This window comes from Lotus japonicus, chromosome 3 (assembly GCF_012489685.1).
Source record: "Lotus japonicus ecotype B-129 chromosome 3, LjGifu_v1.2".
Taxonomy (NCBI): domain Eukaryota; kingdom Viridiplantae; phylum Streptophyta; class Magnoliopsida; order Fabales; family Fabaceae; genus Lotus; species Lotus japonicus.
The window spans coordinates 97,328,532-97,352,125 of NC_080043.1; the positions used below are offsets into that span (position 1 = coordinate 97,328,532).

A 23,594-nucleotide genomic window follows, 5' to 3' on the forward strand; every position below is an offset into this window, starting at 1 on the left:
AAGGGTGTTAATACAATTACTTTTACATATAAACAAATTGGGATATAAAAAAAACAAAACAAAAATAAAGATAAACTTTTTCTCTTCAAGGATATATAGAAATGAAAACTTACCTTTAGAGACTTCAATTTTTACGCTCCCGTCAAGTTGATAAAGGAAAAACTACTAGATAAAAATTATTTCGATATTTGCTCATTTGCTTTTATAATTAAAAATCCCGATAAGATAATAGCACTCAATATAATCCAACTTTTCTTTCCTGGTCAGTAAATACCTGTGATTTTTCGGTTGAAAGTCATTCCCTGTTAAATAAGTAGAAAGGGAACTTTATTCTATTACTCCCTCCATCCCCATTTATAAGTCACTTTTTCTTAGTTCTCTTGGATTAAGAAAAGTGGTTAATAGTAATAAATTGGTAAAAAGTTTTATCAACTTTCCTAGATTGCCCATTAATTTCTCTCTTCAAAATTAATTTTATTCAAAATGATACTATCTCTTTCCCATTAAATATGAGGGTAATTGTGAAAAAATATATTGAATGTTTCATTGGTATTATAAAGTGACTTATAATTTGGGACAAAAAAACTCTTAAAAAGTGACTTATAAATGGAGACGAAGAGAGTATGTTTTTATTTAGTTCCAAACTTCTATCATGTTGACCACAAAAATTATCCCATTTTAGTTTCATTTCAGCTTTCCGGCATTCAGTTCAGTTAAACTAATGAGAAAACGTAGAAATTAACGATATGTCAAATTTGAAAGCGTTTGACTAGCTTGGCATAGATGATTACGCATACTGATAGGTCTTTGAATTTTGGTATTTGTAGCATTTCAAAAAACATTGCATGATGCATGGTATTTCATGTTAGCAACTAAAACTATGATTATGAATGATTCTATATATATACAAAATCCAAAAAAAAAAATTATAAAAATTACTCCATCCCCTCTCGAAGCCGTCACTACAATTCTTTACATATCACCCCCAATCGGTCAAACCTCACTCTCCTCAATGCCCTGTAAAATGCAGACACTGATTTACTTGCTTACAAGCAAACACGAGCAGATGCCAGCAATGGGGTATTCAAAAAGTGACGACAAAAAACGAGTGAAGGGCATGGAGGACAAAAAAATTTGATGTTACAATGTCAAAATTTGGAGTCTTGCTCTTGGATATGTACACTCCGACTCTGAAATGAATCTAGAATATTAGCCATTAAGCTTTGCCAAGAATTGATTCAGATTGTACTCCTCTGTATATTGTGATTGGTCCCATAGATCCTCCAATCCCCCAAGTATTGCTTTCAACCCCTTCCCACTGCCTACTAATTTAGTGTCTCCGTCAGAGTTGTCCTCTGAACTTTTCACGACAGAAGCCCCCTATACAATTGATCATGCCCAAAACATTAGAAAGTAAAAATAAACCATGGTGGTTAGTATTCACTGAAATAACAAAAAATTCAAGCTTGTCATAAATTTCTATCCAGACTTGCTATGTTAGAGCATACAAATTCTAAAAACCTAAGACCAAGACAAAAGCCCCATGCATATAATAAAGTTGGCACACAATAATTCTTTATTTTGTTTCCCTGAGCATCACCCACCCGATAGGTGAGAGACTAATCTCTTAAGGTACTGTCAGACACCAAATAGTGTTTTTCATACACATTGATCTAGGGATCAAACCCAGAACCACATGCTTAAGAGACCTGAGCCCCTTCACTCAAACCAAACTTTGTTGGTCGCACACAGTAATCCTTTTGCAATCTAAGATTGCCAGAACAGACATGCATATAGCATATACAGATACAGGTTACTGATTCTAATTCGGCTTTCTCAAAACCACTAGCCGGTCATAGCAAAGTAATAATATTCTGTATTTAAAGAATACAATACATAAACATGTACCCATACCTTCTTGGAGATTTCTGCAGATGCAAATAAATCAAGCAACTGATCTGTATTCATTGTTTTCATACTGGCATTTTCTGAATTAATGACAGCATTGGCCACCGACAATTTGAACCTTTGTAGGCTCATAACTTTCTCTTCCAAAGTACCACGCATTATTAGACGGTGGACATTAACTACTTTTTTCTGGCCAAGCCTGTGTGCTCTATCCATAGCCTGCAGGTTATTGATATAAGAAACTGTCAATTACAAAAGCAAATACTAAACATTCCAGCCCCTTGAATGCAAGAGGAGAAATCTTCATGTTTTAAGTATTAGAGGTAGTAGCCCAAGAAGGCACGATATACGCTCAACATTAAAGCACGGCTTGAAATAACCAAATACTCACAACTATAATTAGATCTGGAAACCTGATTAGAGACTTTTTGAAAAAACTAAATCACACAATTAATTTTGAATCCCCAGCTCCAAAAATAAGAGCGGTTAGAACTGAAAGACAATCTAGAGAAAGCACTTAATGGATCATAATCACCTGATGATCACGCATAGGATTCCAGTCATGCTCCACAAAAACAAGGGTGTCTGCAGATGTCAAGTTCAGACCAAGCCCCCCAACTGCAGATAAAGAATTTTATAATTTCAAAAAAATAAGCTACAGTTACTAGAAAAATAAGCATAGATTGATTAAGACAATGAGGTGAAAAATTGTCACCATGTGTTGTAAGCAGCAAGACGTCAATGGTAGGGTCTGAATTGAAAGCTTTGACGATTTCAAAACGCTTTTCTGGCTCAACTGATCCATCCAGCCTCAAATATGTGACACTAACAAAATAACAAAATGAGAATTGTCATTGTCAATTGGAATCAAAATCAATTGATTTGGAGAGTCATAATTCCATGCAAAAGTATGGGAAGTGGGAACTAAACCAATTTAGTACGACGGATGATTGTTCCAGGAACTTACTTCTTCATGTGTGTCTGAAACAAATCTCTTTCAATTATATCAAGGAAAGCCTGCAAACAAGCCATTGCCATTGTTAAATGACAAATCAGTAAACCATTTGTTAATCTACAGAAATAAATTAGCCCAAAGAAAAGGGCAATCTTTACCTTATGTTGAGCAAATATCAAGACCCTGTGCTGCCCAATGCTGACTGTACCCTCAGAACCTGAAGCATCAACTCCAATTCCACACTCTTCAAGAATCTCATGAAGAGCGACTAATTTTGGGGAGTGATGGAGTTTGTGAAGTTCCGAAATGACATCAGAGCCAGCAGGAAACAGTTCCGAGAATATGGCAGAGAATGAATCTGGAATCTTCCCACCAGAGACAAGCAATGGATGACTGCAGAGTTTTAGCAAGTATTGGAGTGCCTGAAGCATGGAATGGATAGGGTGTCAAAAAACAACCTGTTGCAACAATAACTAGCTGATAATTAAAATTTCATATTGCCTGGAAAACATGTGAAGCCGCTTTAGTATTACGGCTACTTCCTTCTGCTGCAGCAGGTTCATTTGTCGTTACAACAGATGACATTTCTTGCTTTGCACGAGAACCAGAAAACTGTTCATAAAGTTTAAGTTGTACAGGGCTCAAATCACAGTATCTGTCTTGAATTATCTTCTCCGGCAAATCAGACAAGACTTCATCCTTAGTCCTTCGAAGGAGGAAAGGCATGACCTAAAGGACAAAGTACATCTAGTTAGAAGACAGAACACACAAAATTTTGCAGTGCAATAATGATAGAATTTTGAAGAACTGAATATATTGTGAACAACTGAACGGAACTGAAATATGAATATCATTCAGTCTGACACTGATTACAGGATGCTCATATATCTAGACAACTATATCATAACTGAATGCACATCTAACTAACAAAATCTACAGTAACAGAGCAACAACAACTAAGACAGCGGACTCCCTCCGGTCCTATTTATAAGCATGAAAGAGAAGAAAAATCTTGGTCCTTTTTATAAGAACCAAATGAAAGTTTGAGCTATATTAATTAATTTTTTCCAATGATGCCCTTATTAATTCTAACTTGTAAAATGTGTCTCATTAATTATTTTCTCTCTTTCCCACTTTCCAACACTAATAACAAAGGGTAATTTTGGAAGTTTATTTTAATTTAAGACAAATTTAATGCATTTTATCTAGTTTAACTATATTTCTTAAACTATGTGACTTTTTTTTTTTGTTGCTTATAAATAGGACCGGAGGGAGCAACAGACTATTATGAAACAAGCAGTATGTGAATTTATCCAAAGAGTACCACAGGCTCTTAGAAATAACAAGAGAAAATCACCTGCTTATGCAATGCCTCCATAGCAAGTGCTCCTGCTTCAGCATCCTTAGCAGAGCACTTTGGATCTCTAGAAGCTAAAAGTGGTTTTCCGTATGTTCCTTGGAACTGTTGAACCCACATTAAATGAATGTCAGTCAGGACAACAGCTAAAAAGGGATAATAAAATGTAATTAACAATTAAAAAGGGTCAGCAATTTTTGTAACGTCCATTATTTTGATGAGGGGCAAAAAAATACCTGTCTCTCTGTTCCAAGAAATCCAGGCATCAGAAAATCAAAAAGAGACCACAAGTCCATTATGTTATTCTGCAAGAAGAGGTTGCATGTTTATCGGATTAGTGGATAGGTTTTACCTTTAATGAGAAAATAAACTCATCACCAACCTGGATTGGTGTCCCACTCAATATTAAACGGTGCTGGGCTTTCAACTGCTTTACAGCAAGTGTAACCTTAGACTTAGCATTCTTGATTATATGTCCTTCGTCTAAAATACAGTAATTCCAGAACAGCTGTCCCAAATAATCAATATCTTTACGGACAACATCATATGATGTTATAATGACATTATGCTTGCAAAAATTATCACGGAGAAGCATTCGGTCAGGAGCAGAACCAACATACTGAAGACTAGATATCACTGAAACATCAATATACTTCTCTATCTCAAAGGCCCAGTGCCCAACTAGTGTTGATGGGCAAATAATTAAAGATGGCAGAAGATCATCATTCCCAATTGGAGTTCGATGCTCTGCTATATCAGAGGCTACAATGGCTGATGCTTGAAGTGTTTTTCCAAGCCCCATATCATCACATAAAATTCCATGAAGCTTGAAACGCTTTAGAAAAGCTAACCAATTTATGCCTTCCTGTTGATATCTGGAAGCACAAGAAAAAATATATAAAAGGCTAAACTAACAGATTGCAAGTCTAATAATATAAGAAAGTTTATTGACAGAAGTCATGAATCAAGCAGCTTAAGAAAAAAGAAAAGTGCGTAGTGGGTGAATTGTCATGGATGAAAGACCAAAATAGGGTTGAAAATGAAAATCAAACCAGAGGATACAAAGATTGAGCACCACTGGAGGCATATCATCTTCAGTGTGAAGACTTCAACAGAAAGAATTTATGGAGACAAGAAAAGGAACTATAAGAAGATTTAAAACTGGATTTCAAGATTAAACCATAGTTTCCCATGCGATTTCATGAAAAACAAAACCCTTCATTTCATTAAACCTGGAACTAATAAAGTTAGCAATTTTGGAACCCTACGAAACAAAAAAACAGAAGTCCAATTTACCTTCTCAATGTTACTTTCAATTCAGTGCACAACTCATAATCTTCAATATGAGAGTTGTCAAGGAGTTGCTCCAGAAAATGTAAGTCTTCTGCATTTCTAGATACACCTTCCCCTAATCCAATTGGTTGGGGAAGACCTCGCGCTAAAGGAAGTAAAGGTACAAGAGCAGCAAAACTATGGGTCACACTCTTTCTGACAGACTGATCACAATCACTCATGCATCTTAGAAGTGGAACCACCAATAGAGGAGCATAAGGGACTAACTCTACACCCAGACCCTGAACAAGAAAATTAATCAACATGCCAGCTCCTTGCCGAGCATGAACTGATGATGCATCTTCCAACATAGGGATAGCATTTTCAACCACAGCTCCCATAACTTTCACTTTCATTGAGTGGGCCATTGAAGTAATGCAGCGTGAAGCAGCTAATCTAACTGCAACATGTGAATGCTGAACACATTTGAAAATACATGGGAGAAGTGTCAAAAGTTTTGGTTTCAACTCCTCATTTAACATGGGAGCAACAGACCGCACCACCTACAAAAAAGCAAAATTTAGAATATCAAACAGAATACTAGATGCAATCGCCAAAAAGTGGTCCGAAAGAATGTGGCTAAAGTTGAAGAATTATTATACAGTGCAAATGTTCCCAAAGTGAAATTATAGACCTGCAGTATAGTTAGAAAAGAAAAAAGTATACAACTGATTATTCATAAACCTTTATCTATTTGGGAAATCTACAGATAGGGGAGACTTGGGAAAAATCAGGAAAATCCACAGGATCTTTGCCTTATTTCCCAGTGCTATTTTATACATTACAAAAAAATTTAGAACAATACACAATCTCTCAAAAAGAGGCGCCTCTTAGACAAGTAAATCCTGTCTTACAATACACCGTTTCATCTCCATACAGTTTCGCAGCTAATGATGTGTGGTCTTATATGTAAATTGTAATGAGAAGTTCAAAAGCAGAAATTGATCACACCAACCTGGATATTGTTAATCAAGGTTTGAGGATCACAGATAGACTCAATAGCAGCAGTAACTTGCTTTTCATTAGTGGCAAGTAGGGACTCAGAGGAGCTTGGCTTAAGAACCTCAGTAAGGCAATCCCACAGCTTAGGAAGCTTATCAAATAACAAAGCACCAAACTTCTCACATAGAAGCCTCAAGGATAGCTCAGATCCACGTCTACTTATAAATCCCTCGACCTTCGATCGATCTTCACCAGCTAGAACATGGACCTTAGACTTCTGTTTGCTCACGGGAGTTTTAAACGATAGCAAACCTTGGTCATCAATACTCTCAATGGAACAGATGGATTTAGCTTGAGGAGTCTCAGAGGGATCCATGCAAGTTAAACTACATATATTTTTAATTAATTTATCATTGGGGCAAGGTCTACGAGTAACACAGTGATACATTAGCTCAGCAAGGGCCTCAGCTGACTTCACTTGAATTATTTCCTCCTGAAAGATAAGACAAATATTTTATCAAACAAACTAAACACGTATATATATGCATCAGAGAAACAGTTAGAATCAAACTAGAACCTGCTCTCGTTTGACTGAAGCCATCAAAGGCAAAATGATAGGGGTGAGTCGTGTAGGAAATTGAGCCATCCAAACAACAGCTGCAGCAACAGCAGATGTGACTGTAACATGCAGATTACTCTGCAAATCATCCCACAAACAAGAAATAAGTATGTAAAAATCTACTGGGGATTGACTTATACTGGAGTAATTATGAGTGTGTGACAAGTTGTACCTAGTGTAGAGAATCCTAATTCTAGTCGTTAGTTAGATTCAGTTACAGATCAGAAACACTAAAAATATACCACTACACATTCGCAGATCAGTCAATAACAGAGTCGGCTTTCAGATTACTCTCTCTTTTATCATTTCTCAACTTAAGAAAGGACATAGAAACCAAGCAAAACCAACCAATTAAAGAAATTATATAATATAACAACAGCAGCAGCAGCAACATAAACATAAGAATAATTGTTTGAAGCATACCTGTACACATTTCAAATAGCTAGCAGTTGTCAAGAGCCTCTGTTTTGAGGATTCAATATCATCCATTGTGTTCTTTCCCAATGATTCGTTTGTAGAACTATCATTACAAAATGCTGGAATCTTTGATGCAAAACCAATAGCATCATCCACACTTACGCTATCCAACTCAATTTTGGTAGTTTCCAATAACTCATTAAACATACCAGAAGACTTGACAGCATTAAGCAATTGACCAGCCTCACCACGCATCTTTGAATAAGTTCTTGAAAGCTCAGCATAAGGAAGATGTGAACCTTTAGTGGGGAAAGCTGGATCAGAGCAAGCTAATAAGTCCAGCAACCAATCTCTGAGGGCAGCTGGAATACCATCAGGGATTTTAGACAAACTCATGTTCTTAATCTCCTTGAACCAAGAAATAAGTATCATGGATGCAACCTAAATACAATAGAAAACATTAGAGGCATGAAAAATAAGGCGGAAGGTTATTTGGCTGTTGCTTATTATATGGGAATCAGAAATCGATACCTGCCGTTGGACACCAGACAAAGAGGTTAGAGAGCTCCACAGTGGATCAATCACATACTTTAGAGAACCCTCAGGTAACTTGGAAGCAAAAATTCCCAAAGCAGTTGCTGTAACTACCCGAGTATGAGTTACAGAAGTGTCCATATCAGCACCAACAACTATCTTAACAGAATTCAAAGCAACATCTCTATTTTTATCTTGTAGAATAGTTAATTTTGTCGAATCAAGGCCAGGATCGCCACCATATTCATTTCCAATTTTCACAGCTCTCATTTTAGCTGCTGCTCTAAGTTGACTTTTTCTTGGGAAGGCCACAGGCCAATACATCTTTGAGGAATCTAAAGCTGAACCAAATGGTGTAGATGCAAGTTCAATCCAAGAAGACATGTAAGACCTCGCAGCTGCCTCCAAGTCCTCCACAGAACACTGCCATGAATAAGGTAGAGACCTTAATGTATGAAAAAAAATAGAAATATAAAAGTTAAGAAAAACAATATGGCAGGAGGAAGATCAACACAAGAACTTTTTGAGAGCCCGGGGAAGGAAGAAGAGAAAAACCGTTTAAGAAAATGAACCTTCATGCATGTAATTTGAGATAATATCTTAAGTTTTAAAATTGTCAGAGTACTGTACATGATTTCTGGAACTTCTAAAACTAATATCGATAATAGAGTATCTCAACAATACTGTTCAAGATCCGTAGATTCTTCTCTAGTCTGTTAGATAATTAGATTATCTTACCAACAAGGCAACAAGTAATACTAATAACTATTACAGTTCTGTTATGTTTGTAATTAGTTCAGGTAAAAGACAGTTAGGGTCATTTATGTGTGTATAGAATGCACACCAAGAGTGTTTGTATATAAATACTGTTATACTGAATCTACATATCAGATTAAGTAAGGTTGAAATGACTTCGGTAAATTTTCAGATGACCTCTCTCTCTCCCGTCTTTCTCTCTAGATTCTAATACTCTCAACATTTATACGGTCCTCAATATATTGATCCCTGCGCCACATGTTCTGACAGCATGTCCAACAGTAAGACATAAACCTTCTTTAGGCTTCTGTACAGTGTCAAATCTAGTTGTAAAGACCTGGTTATTTTTTAAGCTATAATAGTAATGGAACATGACAAATATAGGGTTGACGTACAGTGTGCTTTACCTGAGACACAATAACATTTAGTCAAAAAAAAACATTTGAAGTAATTCTCTCTTATCAGATGATATACCTGAACAAGGAGACTCCAAACTCTCTCAGAACATTGCAAAATATCCTCATTTGTTTCCAATAGCTGATTCTGGAAGACGATTTGAAGGGTATCTCCAAATATAGAAGAGGGCCAAAATGAAGCACTAGATGGCTCAGACATGTTTCTCTTATATCCAGCTTCAAGTAGCCTCTCCTGAAAACAGAAAATTTAGAGTAAGCCATTACTGCGTATACCGCCTTTTGTCAAAAAGAAACTATATTAAAGATGTTACAAGTAGTGTTATATATATGAGATTCAAACTTTCATTAAAATTTGAGGAATAAAGAAAAATACCAGAGTCCGTATTGCTGAATAACGGACAGATGTGATGCTATGCCTCATAAAAGGCCACAAGCGCGGTGCCAAAGTTGAAAGCACATAAGGATTTTCTTCTCCGTCATCATCACCACAACCACCATCTGCGTTTTCTATTTCATTGTCTCCCAATTTAAAAACTTTATACATCTTAGGGATCATCTCTTCTTGAGAATAAATTTCTGCCAGAAGATTCATCACACTGCAAACAGATAACTGACATTAATTTAATAATAACATAATATTGATGGAGCATCGAAAGCTAAACAGACAAATTTATTACTTACTATTTTGTTAAGACTGCACAAATAAACTAATAATGTAACTTAAGCCTGTAAAGATAAATACAAAAAATTATAGACTGTAAAATACCTGCTGGTGGATGGACTTAAATCATCCAAATCAAGCAATATATCCCACAACAGCATCACAATTGAATGCAATGTTTGACCCTGTAAAGCAACAACTGCAGCTGCAGCTGGGACTAAAGCATCAGCAGCAACTGCTCGAACATCATCATCTGGGTCCTCCAGCCCAGATTTACATGCAGGAAGAACACGTCCAAGCAAATCAGAAAGCATCTCCTAATTTCAGCAAAAGACACATCAGAATCAAAAAACGGTGCAATTCATCTATTAAATTTGAGGTTGAAATAAAACAAATAAGTAAGAAGTAATTCATCTGTTAAGAAAAGACTTAAGTTTTCTTATGTGGAACTATCACCAATAAAACACCAAGTTTTGCAATGCCTGATAGTGTCGCAAACTTTTGTACCTGGACTCTTGGAGGAACACCAAAATAGGAAGCAAATGGGTTCCAGTCTGAAGATTTTCTTGCTATGGAGTATTTATAAAACTTGATAATAGCAGGGCAAGTGCTAAACACTATGAAATCGAAAATGACTAGATATAATCTTCTTAATTAGCTAAATCAAATGTTGTTGTCTCTCCAGAATTAACACATATCTGCTATTATATTTACATCCTTCAGAGTTTATTTAATTTTCACATATCAATAGCTGACACCACCAGTCAAGTAACAACCGTTAAATTCATTTACTAGATAGACTAGTGAATCCATTAATAAAACTACATTATAGAAGCTCAACTGTTGGCAAACCAACAAGCTCAATCAACATGCCATAGGACCAGATATAAAGCATGGATTCAGACACGAACACCATGCAGACCCACCAAACATCTGTAAATATAGGACACCGGGCCCGCATAAACACACACTCACATATATTACTTCCATACATGTATCTGTATACATAAGCTTACCCACAAACAGTAAACAAAACATACACAGTTTCTGCATAGTAAAGGATTAGAGATGCAGAAATTTTGCAAACTCACACTCATGACCCATCTATCTAGACATAGAAAAATAAAGCAAGATTATGGCAACTTCCGTAGTCTAGTGATCAACCCATAGGTATCATCAGTCTTTCAAATAGTGTTTTTCGTCTCTGTTCTGAGAAACAAACCAACAGGAATAACAAAGAGAAAAACATCATCAAGTTATAATCGTTTGCGCGCCAATGCGCCATCAATTTTATTGAACTGATTTTTGTTTTAAAAAATCAAATACTCACCAAAAAGATGCAAATTAGGTTTTAATAGGTGCAGGAGGAGTCCATATAGCATTGCACAAATTACTTCCTTTTAGAGTAGTTAGTTTCTTCATACTATCTTGAGGTCACTATTATGTATAGATATGGCCAAAGTAACTCTTATAAAGGCTTCAGCCATCCTCATCTTGCAAATTAGCTTTCAGGGTTACATTAGGTCCATTCTAAATTCTAAGATGGTGGCAGAATCTAACTTAGATTGGTTGCCATCTGCAAATGAGCCAACAATCCTGCAAACACTTCAGATGTCCAATCACGGGCATAAGAGGGTGTGTATGTGTGTTGAGGTCCCATATTATCTACACATATGACTAAACTAGTCCTTATAAAGGCTTTAGCAATCCTCGTCCTACAAGCAAGCTTTGGGATTAAATTAGGCCCAACCCAAATTCTAAGAGTTATACACATGTAAATGCATTTTCTCTTAGGTTCTGTAACAACGGAGATATTTTAGTTTCAGATAATTATTACTCTGTAAATAGACTGGTGCAGAAAGTGAGATACCTCTAACAATAATATAAGTTAAGCTTCTGTTCTCAAAGTTCAGATCTCTCTTTTTTTCTTAGTTTCTATCACTACCCTTCATTTATTGTACGTGAGTATGTGCCTCAAAGCTCAAACATCAAATCTAAAAAAAGATTGGCTGCAAATAGACATGTACCTGCCTCACAGCAACCAAATATTTGATACCAAGAAGACTGCCATGACGAATCTCCCATTCTGGCCTACACTGAATAAAAGGTAACAACAGAAGCAAAAAGGTTAAAAATTAATCCGAGTCAGAACACCCATACACCAAAACTCGCTAAAAAAAGAAACTGCTGCATGGGATGGAAAAGACAGAGAAGATCAGAAGAGTAGAATGCATGTTAAAGTAATGCCAATTACATGTAAATAAATGAAAGAAACTGTGCCATTAAATGATGTTTACCTGCATTTTCAATAATATGTTCAGTGTTTCATTTACTAGTGCTGGATGCATATACTTAAACGTAGCACCTAATGCCTGTGCACAGGTTTCACGCACAGGAGCAACAACCTGATCAGATACATAATCTCCAAAGCTGAAACAAAATAACCAAAAATTGATCAGAAAAAAACTTGCAGCAGAGATACAGCTCCAAGGGATCAGTGTATAACATTTTAGTAAAAATAGACACAACCACAGCATTTCACCTATAAGTTATGTAAACCAAAGTTCAATATGATCTAGTTCATTCATTGCAAGACATACAGAATAAAAATATCATACCGATCAAGTGACAAAACACACAAAAAGCGTATCACGCAATCTTGAAGAAATTCACAATTTCGAAGCCAGGAACTCCTAGCCACTTTAACCAGGTTCATCAGCTCACAATTCTGAGGAAGATTTCTCAGCACATTAGGGTTTCCAGAAGGAATATTACTGTCATCAGAATAACCCTTCTGCTCTGCTAAATTAGCAGATTCGTTGTATGCATCATGTAAAGAGTCAGAGGGAGATTCCAGATCCATGGCAACAGAATTACCATTAAATTTCCCATTCACATTGTCCAAAGGTATATCGCTTCCATGGGTTTCAGAACAAATGCTGATTTCAATATCACCTTCATTGCTGCTAGTCATCACACTATCCAAAGAAGTTGATGATGATAAATCTTCAAGTTTTGGCTTCTTCAAGTTTGATACAGACTCATCCGCTGAAACTTGCATATTCAAATCAATTTCCCTCTCTCTCTTCAATATTTTTGGTATACTTTTGTCCTCTAATTCAACAAACAAGGTCCCACCGAACCGTGAATCATGTTTAAATACTCCAGCAGAAGCACCTTGATGTGTTAAAATCTCTCTCAATGCCATCACACTACCATGCCGTATCTCCCAAACTAGCATCAGCATTTTATAATGATTCAAATAACATCAGTGAAAATAACCTAAAAATTCAATCATAAATATGAATAAAAGTATATAGATGAGGAGCGATCAAGTTACACCGATGTAATATTTTAGTAGTCTTCAGCACTCAATAACTTTGTTATCAAATGATCTTATCCTACAATCCATCGGATAGATTTAGAGTTACAATGATATATATACACAGATACATATATGTATACATATCAATATCATAACTAAATTTTCCATTAATCCAAAATTACTTAATACATCATTGAAATACATTAGGATGAATGTCATACAAATATTTTAAAACGAACAAAAATGAGAACCTTTTCATTACAAACTTATTGTTGTTTAAAAGTGACAAGATTGAACACAAATAATAAGGTGATAAACAATTATAATTCAACTGTTTGATTGGCATAATTGGATTATACTCCATCCGTTCCAAAACTTTTGTTGTTCAAGGTTATGCACATAGTTTAAGAGCTCATTAATTGATATATATTTTGACAAAAACACCCCTATTTAAAGTTGAGATATAGTGAAGAGAGAAATTGATAGGTGAGATATATAATATTAAGTGAGTGTATAGATGGAAGAAAGTGAGATAACTTGCTTTGGATTTCTAAAACAACAAAAGTTTTGGAAAATAGATGAAAAACTAAAACAACAAAAGTTTTGGAACGGAGGGAGTATCCAAAGTTATTAAAATTGTAAGATTACTACAGTATTACACTTGTGTTACTTGATCCTCGCACTCTTCTTCGAATTGAAAAAAAAATTGACAACAGGGGTAAAACGTTTACCAGGATCAAACATATCTATAATAAGTTGTTCAACAAAAGTATTGAAAGGCCATTGTCCATCCCCATCATGATCCAAGCCGTCATCATCATGATTAGCATCCACGAATGCCTGAATAAAATGTGAATGAAACAACTCTGAAAAATTATTTGTAATTGCAGATGAAAATTGAATCGATTTGCTTTGCAGCACTTTGATGGTCAAGACACCAATTTCAAAGACAAGACATCAGAATGAATAATGGTTTATTGCTTACAAAGATGTAATAACAAATAACAATACTATTAAATAATAACAGATGAACTGCTACGAGCAATGACAATCACCAACTGTGGTGTAATTGAATACTAACATCCCACAACAGAGCCCAAAATTACCATTAAGTTAACAGTTAAAACAGAAAAATACCTTGCCATAATTTACTGTATCCGCACATATGCCTTTTGAAGTCAAATTTTGAGCACCTGATGCCTCTGTACTTCCATCTTCACACCAGCTTTTAGTTTGGTCTTTTGAGTTTATTTTTGCTTTGCGCTTCAAAAGATTCAGTTCTCTTGCACTTGGCCACTTAGACTTAACACTAGGAACCATTTTTGCAACCATTTTCTGGATATTATGTACAGAACAAGATGTAAAAACTCTATGATCTATTCCATTGATCTGTGATTCAAATTTCGGTGCCATAAGATCTTCATCTCTTATTACATCATTGATATCCATAAATTGTTCGCAGACATCCAAACCTAAATCAACAGAAAAGGATTTCGGAATTAGAGGCACATAAACTTAAGGTCTGCAAGTATCAACTCATAAAAAGAAAAGCGATTTCATAACATAGTTTTCTTTCGGAGATTTTTTCATCAGCAACTCATTTTAGCTTCTGCTAAAAGCACAAAAACTGCTTTTCAACTTCTGTTTTTCACTTTTTTCGGCATTTTTAATTCAAAATTACTTTTTTCTTTATGAGAACTTTAACAAGTGAGACCTTATGGAACTACTGCTTAGTGCTTACCATACTTTATTAAAAAAATGTGCATATGTCATCATAACCAAGCGCTAACACAAAAGTTGAAAGTTGAAACAAACAGCTTCATTTAAAACCTTTAAAAAACAACCACATAATAAAAAGGTCCAGGATATCCCCCACCCCCAACATTTTCTTCCAACCTTTGGCCCCCTACGCCTCTTATCTTCTCCTAGTGTCACTCGCTCCCCTCCCTATTGTCATTTCATTCTTTTCCTGCTATATTGCCCCTTTCCTTCACTTCAAGCAACCTATTGATATTTATGGTGAAACTCTAAAGCCTCATCCATTCCAGTTTCTTCAGTAAGCTGATTTTGTGGTGGTTTTCTAGAGTTTGGGTTGTGCTCAACAAGTGTCCATTTACATCAACTAGGGTTGATACTTAATAAGCCATAAATGTTGAGCAACTACCTACTTATTTAAAGTCATTATTTCATTTTAACTCATAGGTGACATAGTAGTCAATCCCGGATAGCGGCGCGTAGCGGCCGGCCCCAAAAGTGGGATAGCGTGATAGCGCATAGCGGGATGGCCGCTATTCTGAATTTTTTTATGTAATTTTATATCATTAATAGTTTAATACTATATACATATAAATAGCAAACAATGTCAAATATTGCCTAAAATTCATAACATTCATAATAGAAATAAAAATCATAAGTCTTGAACAATAACACACAACTAATAACTTCTCAAAAGCAAGGTAAAGAAGTCGAATTTGCAAATCTGAATGAAGAATGAAGCTTAATTCTTTCAATTTTGACCTATAATGGCCCTGAGAAGTCCTAACATGCCCATAAAAAGGTTCCCCAACGATTTAAAACAAAGAGGCTTGAGTCATTTTCTCCTTCGTTCATATAGCGCCGCTATTTCCCGCTATTGGCCGCGATCTGCCGCTATTTTGGCCGCTATTCGCGCCGCTACGACCGCTATTGTGAAGTTGGCCGCTATTTCATCTCAATAGCGGCAGGGAGCCGCTCCGCTCCGCTACGCCGCTATAGCGCCGCTATTTGCCGCTATTGACTACTATGATAGGTGATAAGTGATAACATATTACAACTTGAAACAAACTTACTAACCTAATCGACGTCGAAGATTTTGCTTCTGGCGAACCAATCGCTCCTTCGGGTTCTTTGAATTATCATTTCCAATATCATATTCCTGAAAGGGAACAAAGCATAAAATTATGTTTATGCAATCCATGCACATGCAATCAAAACAAGAGAAAATTCAAAAGGAATTCATGACCCTTTCATTGTAAAAGTTATGATTTATGAACCACAAAAGGCACTTTATTCACGGACAAACAATCGCACCGTAAAACAAGTTCAACTAACCCAATTAAAGTATAATACGAATTCAGGATTATAGAGTACGGGTCAAGTTCAGCTCGAATACCAAAACATAAGTTTAAAGATAAAGTAGTTAATGAAAAGGGAATAGCTACATAGAATTTACTAGATAGAGAAATTCTAAATATTCTAGGATGCGAGGAAAATATTTAGAAATGCATTTGTATGTTCTACACAATAAACATGTAGATTCATGTAATGGCTTATTAGAACTTCATTGGCAACAAAAACTGGATACAACAACAAAATATCCCACTAAGTGAGCTCGGCTATATGGATCACAATGTGCCATTGACATCAAAAAACTGAATCTCAAATAATTTTCTAATCAATATAGTATCCTAGAACTTCTAATTCTATTCTGAAAAATTGAACGGAAATCATTGGTGTGGAGGGGAGGCTTGAGTATGCAGGGCTTTTTGGTGTGCAACTTCCAGCATATGGTGTCATTTGGTGCTCAATCATTTTCTGAGAAAGTATTTGGACCAAACAAAACAACAACTGAAGTCTTTTCACAATAGGTTATGAGTATTTTGAACAGAAAATATTAAAATGTAATGCTTAGATTGTTATAAAAAAATATTTTACCTGTCCACCAGATGCTAATAAAGCTCCAAATTCAAGCACCTTGTTCATATCAAAGCTGTCAAGAAGCAAAAACAATTCAATAAATATATTTAAAACGATATTTTCAATGTAATAAAAGAGGGGGGAACTATTCTCAAACATTATAAACGATAATTTTTCACCTCATTGTGAATGCTATATATTTTTTGGATGGAGCAGTTTTTCAAGATTCAGCATAAAATTTTGAGTAAAAACAAGGGGCTAAAACTTTGTGGCAGTACGCAGTTTCTACAATTTTTTGGTGCATCAGATTGGAGTGTAATGCTGCAACTTTTAAAGGTGTCACTCTGCCCTTGAACATGTTATTGCATATAATCTAGTATGTGCTTCTCTTTGGTGTTCTGCCCACTGCTGTTTCAAGAAATTTTCAATTTTTATATGTAGAGGATAAGGCAGCCTGGTGCTGCACTCCCAATTATCATATATTCCCTTTTTTATAATCATTTCTATTTTGGAGGATATCTACGCCGCAAATTTGTAATTTAATTATTTTCTCTCAAACAGGAATGTATTTTTTATGCAAACAGAAAAAAGTCAAAGAATAATTCAAATTCAATGTACAACCTTCTAAATGAGCTTCCTGAAATTTTTGATTGTAAATACGGCCATGCGCACAGATCCTCGACGCTACAAGATTTCCCATACTCCGATATTTTTGACACGACAGAAGTAATAAGTTCATTCAGGCTTATGTGTTTAACATTCTCAGCAATAGACCCAATTGCATGGGCAGCTGCAACTCTTGTATCCCAATTTTTACTCCGCAAATATTGAGAAACCTAAACATCACATAACAATAGGTAGTTAAAATCAATTTGACAAATAACTGACACACATTATCAATAATACAAAATCACTAAGGGAGAAAAAAAAACATATTACCACAAAAGCAGGGTGAATAGAACAGTAGAAAAAATCAATACCTTCTTAAGAAGACTGGATAAGTCTTGAGGGTGTGATTTTGCAATATCCCCTATCTGACGAGCAGCAGTCAACCTTGTTGCTTGGGTTGACCCAGCTTTAAAGGTATGGTTAAAGAAAATTCAAGAAAAACAAATGATACGTAAAAGTAATAAAGATAAAGAAAATGTGAAGGATACTGTCCAAGAGAGTAAGCAAGCGCTGAAGCCTAGATGACTGCTGGGCCATAACAAATCATTCCAAATGCTTTATTACTCCCTTTTCCTAAAACTTGTGGTACCAGCCAGAAAATATGCTATCCGACAAACACATCCACAATTGCTTTTTTTGCAGCTAATACAGCATCAATGTACCTTCATAAGTTTCACCAATCTGCATCCACATAAAAGTTAACATTAAATAGAAATGCTATCAACAACCTCTAAATCATTTCAGTAACATCAAGCCAGACACACTGCAATGACTTCTACAGCTAGACATGCTTCAGCCAATATGTCTTGACTCTTGAAATGGCAATAATATGTTAGATAATAAATAGAGACTCCATCTTTACAATGATATTTAATAGGAATAATACAATTGACATGTTAGAAATTACATGATACACAATTTCACTCAACTCTTTCTTCTCATGTGTATATTACGTGCAGATCTAGCATGGATGGAGCTTTTGCTCATTTCTTTTAGGCATTTGCCTTTTTAAGGCAGTCACTTCCTTATGGAACAAAATAATTGATAAATTGGTGAACATTGAGTGTTTGTGTTGTAGCTAGGTATCTATACCAAAACCAGAGACTTGAGGAGGAGGAAATAAGAAAGAACTTAATGTGGTTCAACCTACAGGAAACTATGAGTCTACATCCCACATGCAAAAAGAGCGATCATTAATTTCTTATGGTCAATGAAGATTATAAGGAGTAGCAACTCAACACCAAAACCCCAATCTCAACATAGTCAATTCCTTATTGTTGCTGACATTTAGCATGATCACAACCTAACTAGTGATTTACAATATGAGTGCACTCATGTATGTCCGTACTCAAGTTATGTCAATCCGATAATTAAGACAACAATTTTCTATCAACAGTGTCCCATAGTGCAACCATAATGTGTGGTTTACGCAGCTTTGTGGTGTGAGGTTGAAAAGAAATGCCGAAAATTTCAAGGGTGTATCTAAGCCGCCCATTAGTTTTTACTGAAGTAGGATTACATTCATGGCTTCTCTTCGGTGATCTCGTCGTGGTTGTTTTTGGGGAAAATCTCATGAACGATATACAAATGACCTAAATTGTTTCATTACACTTTTAGGTTATTTCACTTGCGATATATATATATTCTTTCAAATTATAATTCTAGTAGAATATCTTTCCCTTCCCAGATGTAGTTTGTCTTGTCTGTTCATTTGCTAAAAAGATAAAACTTTCCTCTTCAATAAAATAAGAATTTCCGCTCTACGTGCTGTCATTAATCGATTCTAGCATAGTAATAAGGATTAGGAATTCTTTCTCTATCTTTATCATCAATTCAATCACCGTGAAAATCAACTAACTATACAGTGATGGCATTATATTGAAAGATAAATAATAATAAGAACCGTGAATGTGGAATTGGAATCATTGGTGTATCAATTGAAAGAAAAATATTGAAAACCGAGTTTCCGATTCGCGACTTAACGTCAATAAACCGTGAATATGGAATGAAGAATTTCAATAAATTAAAAACATGCAGAAAGAGAATGAGAAACGAGCCTGTGCTTCTTGTTGAAGAAGGTCGACGGTGAAGTTCGACGCCGGCGGGAATGAGGCGGCAGTGTCTGAGTCTGAGTCGATAGAGAGAGTTTCCGTCGATAGCTAGGGATTAGTCCAGAGACAAACAACGAGAGCGATTGTGATTCTGTATTTGTGTTCCTTTTTAAATATATTTTTTCCTTTTTATTCTTGTTATATTCATTATTATTAATTATTAAAAAAATCAAAAATAAAGGATATGGAGTAGAGTATGGACTTGGGACCAAGAAAAATTAATTGCTGAAATTGCCACGGGGTCATTATTTTCCACTAGTCTACTAACGCCTGTTTTGTACAAATTACTCTTAAGTGTTCTCTTTGCCACTTTCGTTTTCCTCTCATATATGGTCATTAACCTTATGGCCCCTTAGCCAAAGTCGTCGTGAGTCACGTCACTATTGACGTATCTATTTTAGTTCACTGTCATTACCCCTTGTGCATCATCACGGTTCTCAATGGTGAACACAATCATCGCCTCACCCTCTTTGTCGATGTAGTTCACCAAGTTGTCAGGGTATCATCGCCGCTACCATCCTCGACCTATTGACGTTGACCACGGGCCTATCTTCTTCAAGGGTTGGACGGCCAACAATATTACCCTATACAGTCAACTCACCATCATTTCTTAACTTCCTATGTGCTCCTTGCAACCAATTAACTCAACTTAAGAAGCACTAACCCCCAGACTTCTCAGCTTCGCTAACGAATATGCAAATGACTAAATGTAACACCCCGGTTTCTCAACTGAGGAGTCACATTAGTTACCTAACAAAATCTAAGGACTATTTCGTAATCCTAAGAAAACACAATATATTTTTTCCCTTTTCGAAACAACTGAACATAATTGAATATATAACATAGACTTTATTCAACAACCCGTTCCCGACATAATAATAATAGTGTCTTACATCATCATGAACAAGTTTCCAAAATAAGCACGCACACTTTAACAGTGGCGAAATAAGGTTTAAACAACAGAGTTTTCATAAGGAAAAAGAAACTCAAACATAGTCCACCAAAAAGGGAGAAGCAACTGCTTCATCCACCTCTACTCGACCGCCCACGATCACGGTCTCCGACTCGAACAGCTAAGCTTCAGCGGAAGGCTCACCATCGCCTAATAGCGTTAAGCGCCCAAACAACAAATAGCAAATAGAAAAGGGTTAACTCCATACAATTATCATGTATGAAAGAGAAAATCATGCTATTCAAATTTAACTACCTATCATGGTAAATAAACCAGCAACATAACTAAACTCATATATCAACAACCTAATCATATAACATCAATTCGGATATCGACAACCTAACATATAACATCAATTCAAATATCAAAAACTTCAACAGTATAATATCAATTCAGATATCAATAAACCAATAACTAAAATCCAACAACATAGGGTCAGGTGTTAGTTCCCTATAATGCAACTATATGCTTCTACCAAAATGGATCGATCAGCAACGTCTCTCAAGACGGGACAATCACGCGGGACCACACCCACCTCACTGCCACTTTACGCCACTCCGGACGGGACAATCGCGTGGGACCACACCCACCTCATCGCCACTTTAGAACATCTCGAAAGATGGGACAATCCCGCGGGACCACACCCACCTCATTGCCACTTTATAACGCCTCGAAAGACGGGACAATCACGTGGGACCACACCCACCTCATCGCCACTTAAGAACCAAAGCCTATATGCCAAGTCAGTCAACAACAATCCCCAAACCAATGATTAATTCGGAGTAACCACATGTTATTCCTATTATCAACGAACATAACTCAATTCAATTGCATACCAACTCAGTTCAATGACAGAAACCAGTAAACGGCCGAAGCCTCTCAGAAAACGGAGACACACGTCTCAATAAGTTTACTCGGCCGAAGCCTTCAGAAAACATTTGGCACAAGCCTCAGAAACAGTCAATATAAGCAAGCATACAACATTGCAAGCATAATAATCATAATCCAATGCCAATCAATATAAACATCTTCATCTCAAACGCAGGCAGTGCGATAAAAGCAGGCAAGACTCAAAGACACTCTAAAACCGAGTTACCCTTACCTTCGTGAGTAGAAGTTGGGCATGGAAGTTGTGAACCTAGAACAAGGAAACACAATCATCAACACAAGCCCTACTAGAAGTAACACTATCTAATAACGCTAATCGAAACCGGAAAGAAAGCTTTTAAAGCTTCAGAGTTCCTCTTAAGGCACGAATTGACAACGGAACTTCGTTCGCTAAAACGAGCATAACTCGAGCTACAGAACTCGGAATGACATGAAACCAGCGCCAAAATTTCGACAATCAAAAGAGCTACGCAATGGCTCAGGTCATAGAGACTCAAAAATTATTTTTGGACACGGTACCCTAAGCAATAGGTTTCGGCCACTATGTAAAATAGGGTTTCCGAACTTTTTCTTCGGTCTAAATCGATTCCTAGGTATTCCTAGGCGATATCTAGGCCAGGGAAACTCTCAGAAAAATTATCGGGTCGAAAACTGTCGCAGGGGTATTTTGGTCAATATTTTTAGCTCAGAAATTCAAAACTGAAATTTCGAAAAACAAATTAGATGGGGTCGACACCAACGACGATTATGACGACTAATCCTACTAACGCTAAGCTCAGTCGAGAGTTTTAAGCCCAAAGGACGGAACTTTAGCCAAAAATGGGTATTTCCTACAGAAATGAATTCCGGCGGCATTTCGGCGACATTCGGCAAAATGTAATCCGCTAAACATGCTCAGGGGAACGCAGGGAATAAGTTTAGACACTAAAATCAAGTTATTTGGACAGTTTTACAAAAAGCTCAAAACTTTGAGCACAGAAAGACATAGAGAAAAGCGACAAAATTTAAGATCAGAAGAAAGAAATAACATCAGTACCTTGAGGCCTACGCGTAGCAACGAACAGAGCGACGATCAGGCAAGAACCGGAAAAAATCAAATCTCTTCCTTTCCTCCAAGAAGTTCACGGCCGTGTGTGTGTGTTGTGTGATTTTTTTTTTGATTTTTTTCATTTTTTGAAGTCCTATTTATAGGAAATTGAAAACGTGAGAAAATGATTATTTCGCGATTCCGATTTTTCCTACTGATTCCAACGTATTTTAGACACGATATTCTTCCCGCTGAATCTTCTAATTCTTCAAAGAAATATCAATATGATTTTTGGTTTTCGAGGCTTGTTTTTTAATGTTTACCGGCTTAAAATGCACTTTATGCACTTTTTGATTTTGACCTCGGATGTAGAAACTTCCTTTTGAAGAAAGATTTGGAACGTCGATTAGAGTGGGCGTACGTGTGTGGAATCTTCGTTTGAAGCTCCGAATAGAAAAAGTCTTCATCGTAGGTTAATTTAATAGCTCTAGAAAAATCAGGGATTCAGTTTCGGCAAACCTCCCGGTATCGGAAATGAGTGTTCGTAAATTCCAGGGTTTCGTATCGAAACGCTTATTATGGAAGGATTAAGAGAAGTTCTAACATTTCTCTGAAGATTTTTGGAATTAGTTTCCCATCGTGTCTTTAAGTGCAAATTAGTCGTTTACTAACGGTTTTGCCCTAAGGCAGAAATGAATGAAACTCGTGCCGTAGCCTATAACGACTATGTTACTATTCTTAGTCATTTCCTGAACTTTCCTCTTCTTAATATTAATCCAAACATTAAACACGAGTCAAGTTCCTCTCACGCTTACACAGAATCCTATGCGTGAGCTGGAAATCATTTATCTATTTAATTCTAAAATTTTGGGTCTTACACTAAACCTCACGTTCGTGTTCTTCCATATGCAAATCATCCTATTCAATGGCGAAAAGCATCCCCATTTTTAGGGGGGCTAATGGGCGCGCAAATGAGTGTGGTGACTTAGGGACAACTTGTGTAGTGAATGCGGTGAGAGGCATGAATTGGTCAAAGGCAAAACCTTGGTA

General features: G+C 36.2%; 1 protein-coding gene across 1 annotated transcript; it reads right to left on the bottom strand.

Moving 5' to 3' along the window:
- Positions 1-829: 829 nt before the first annotated feature.
- Positions 830-18,247, bottom strand: LOC130747991 (TATA-binding protein-associated factor BTAF1). The gene is made up of 28 exons (XM_057601066.1): positions 18,055-18,247; positions 17,878-17,972; positions 17,519-17,733; positions 16,916-16,970; positions 16,055-16,136; positions 14,360-14,694; positions 13,954-14,062; positions 12,516-13,131; positions 12,195-12,327; positions 11,925-11,993; positions 10,003-10,214; positions 9,610-9,832; positions 9,295-9,468; positions 8,062-8,487; positions 7,537-7,971; positions 7,072-7,191; positions 6,508-6,987; positions 5,517-6,055; positions 4,603-5,095; positions 4,457-4,525; positions 4,221-4,325; positions 3,365-3,592; positions 3,022-3,285; positions 2,876-2,925; positions 2,624-2,733; positions 2,444-2,526; positions 1,915-2,127; positions 830-1,380 (listed from the first exon to the last, which is right to left on the bottom strand). Exons 1-28 carry the CDS (start codon positions 18,101-18,103, stop codon positions 1,210-1,212), a joined length of 6,153 nt encoding a protein of 2,050 aa, XP_057457049.1. The 5' UTR covers positions 18,104-18,247; the 3' UTR covers positions 830-1,209.
- Positions 18,248-23,594: the final 5,347 nt, after the last annotated feature.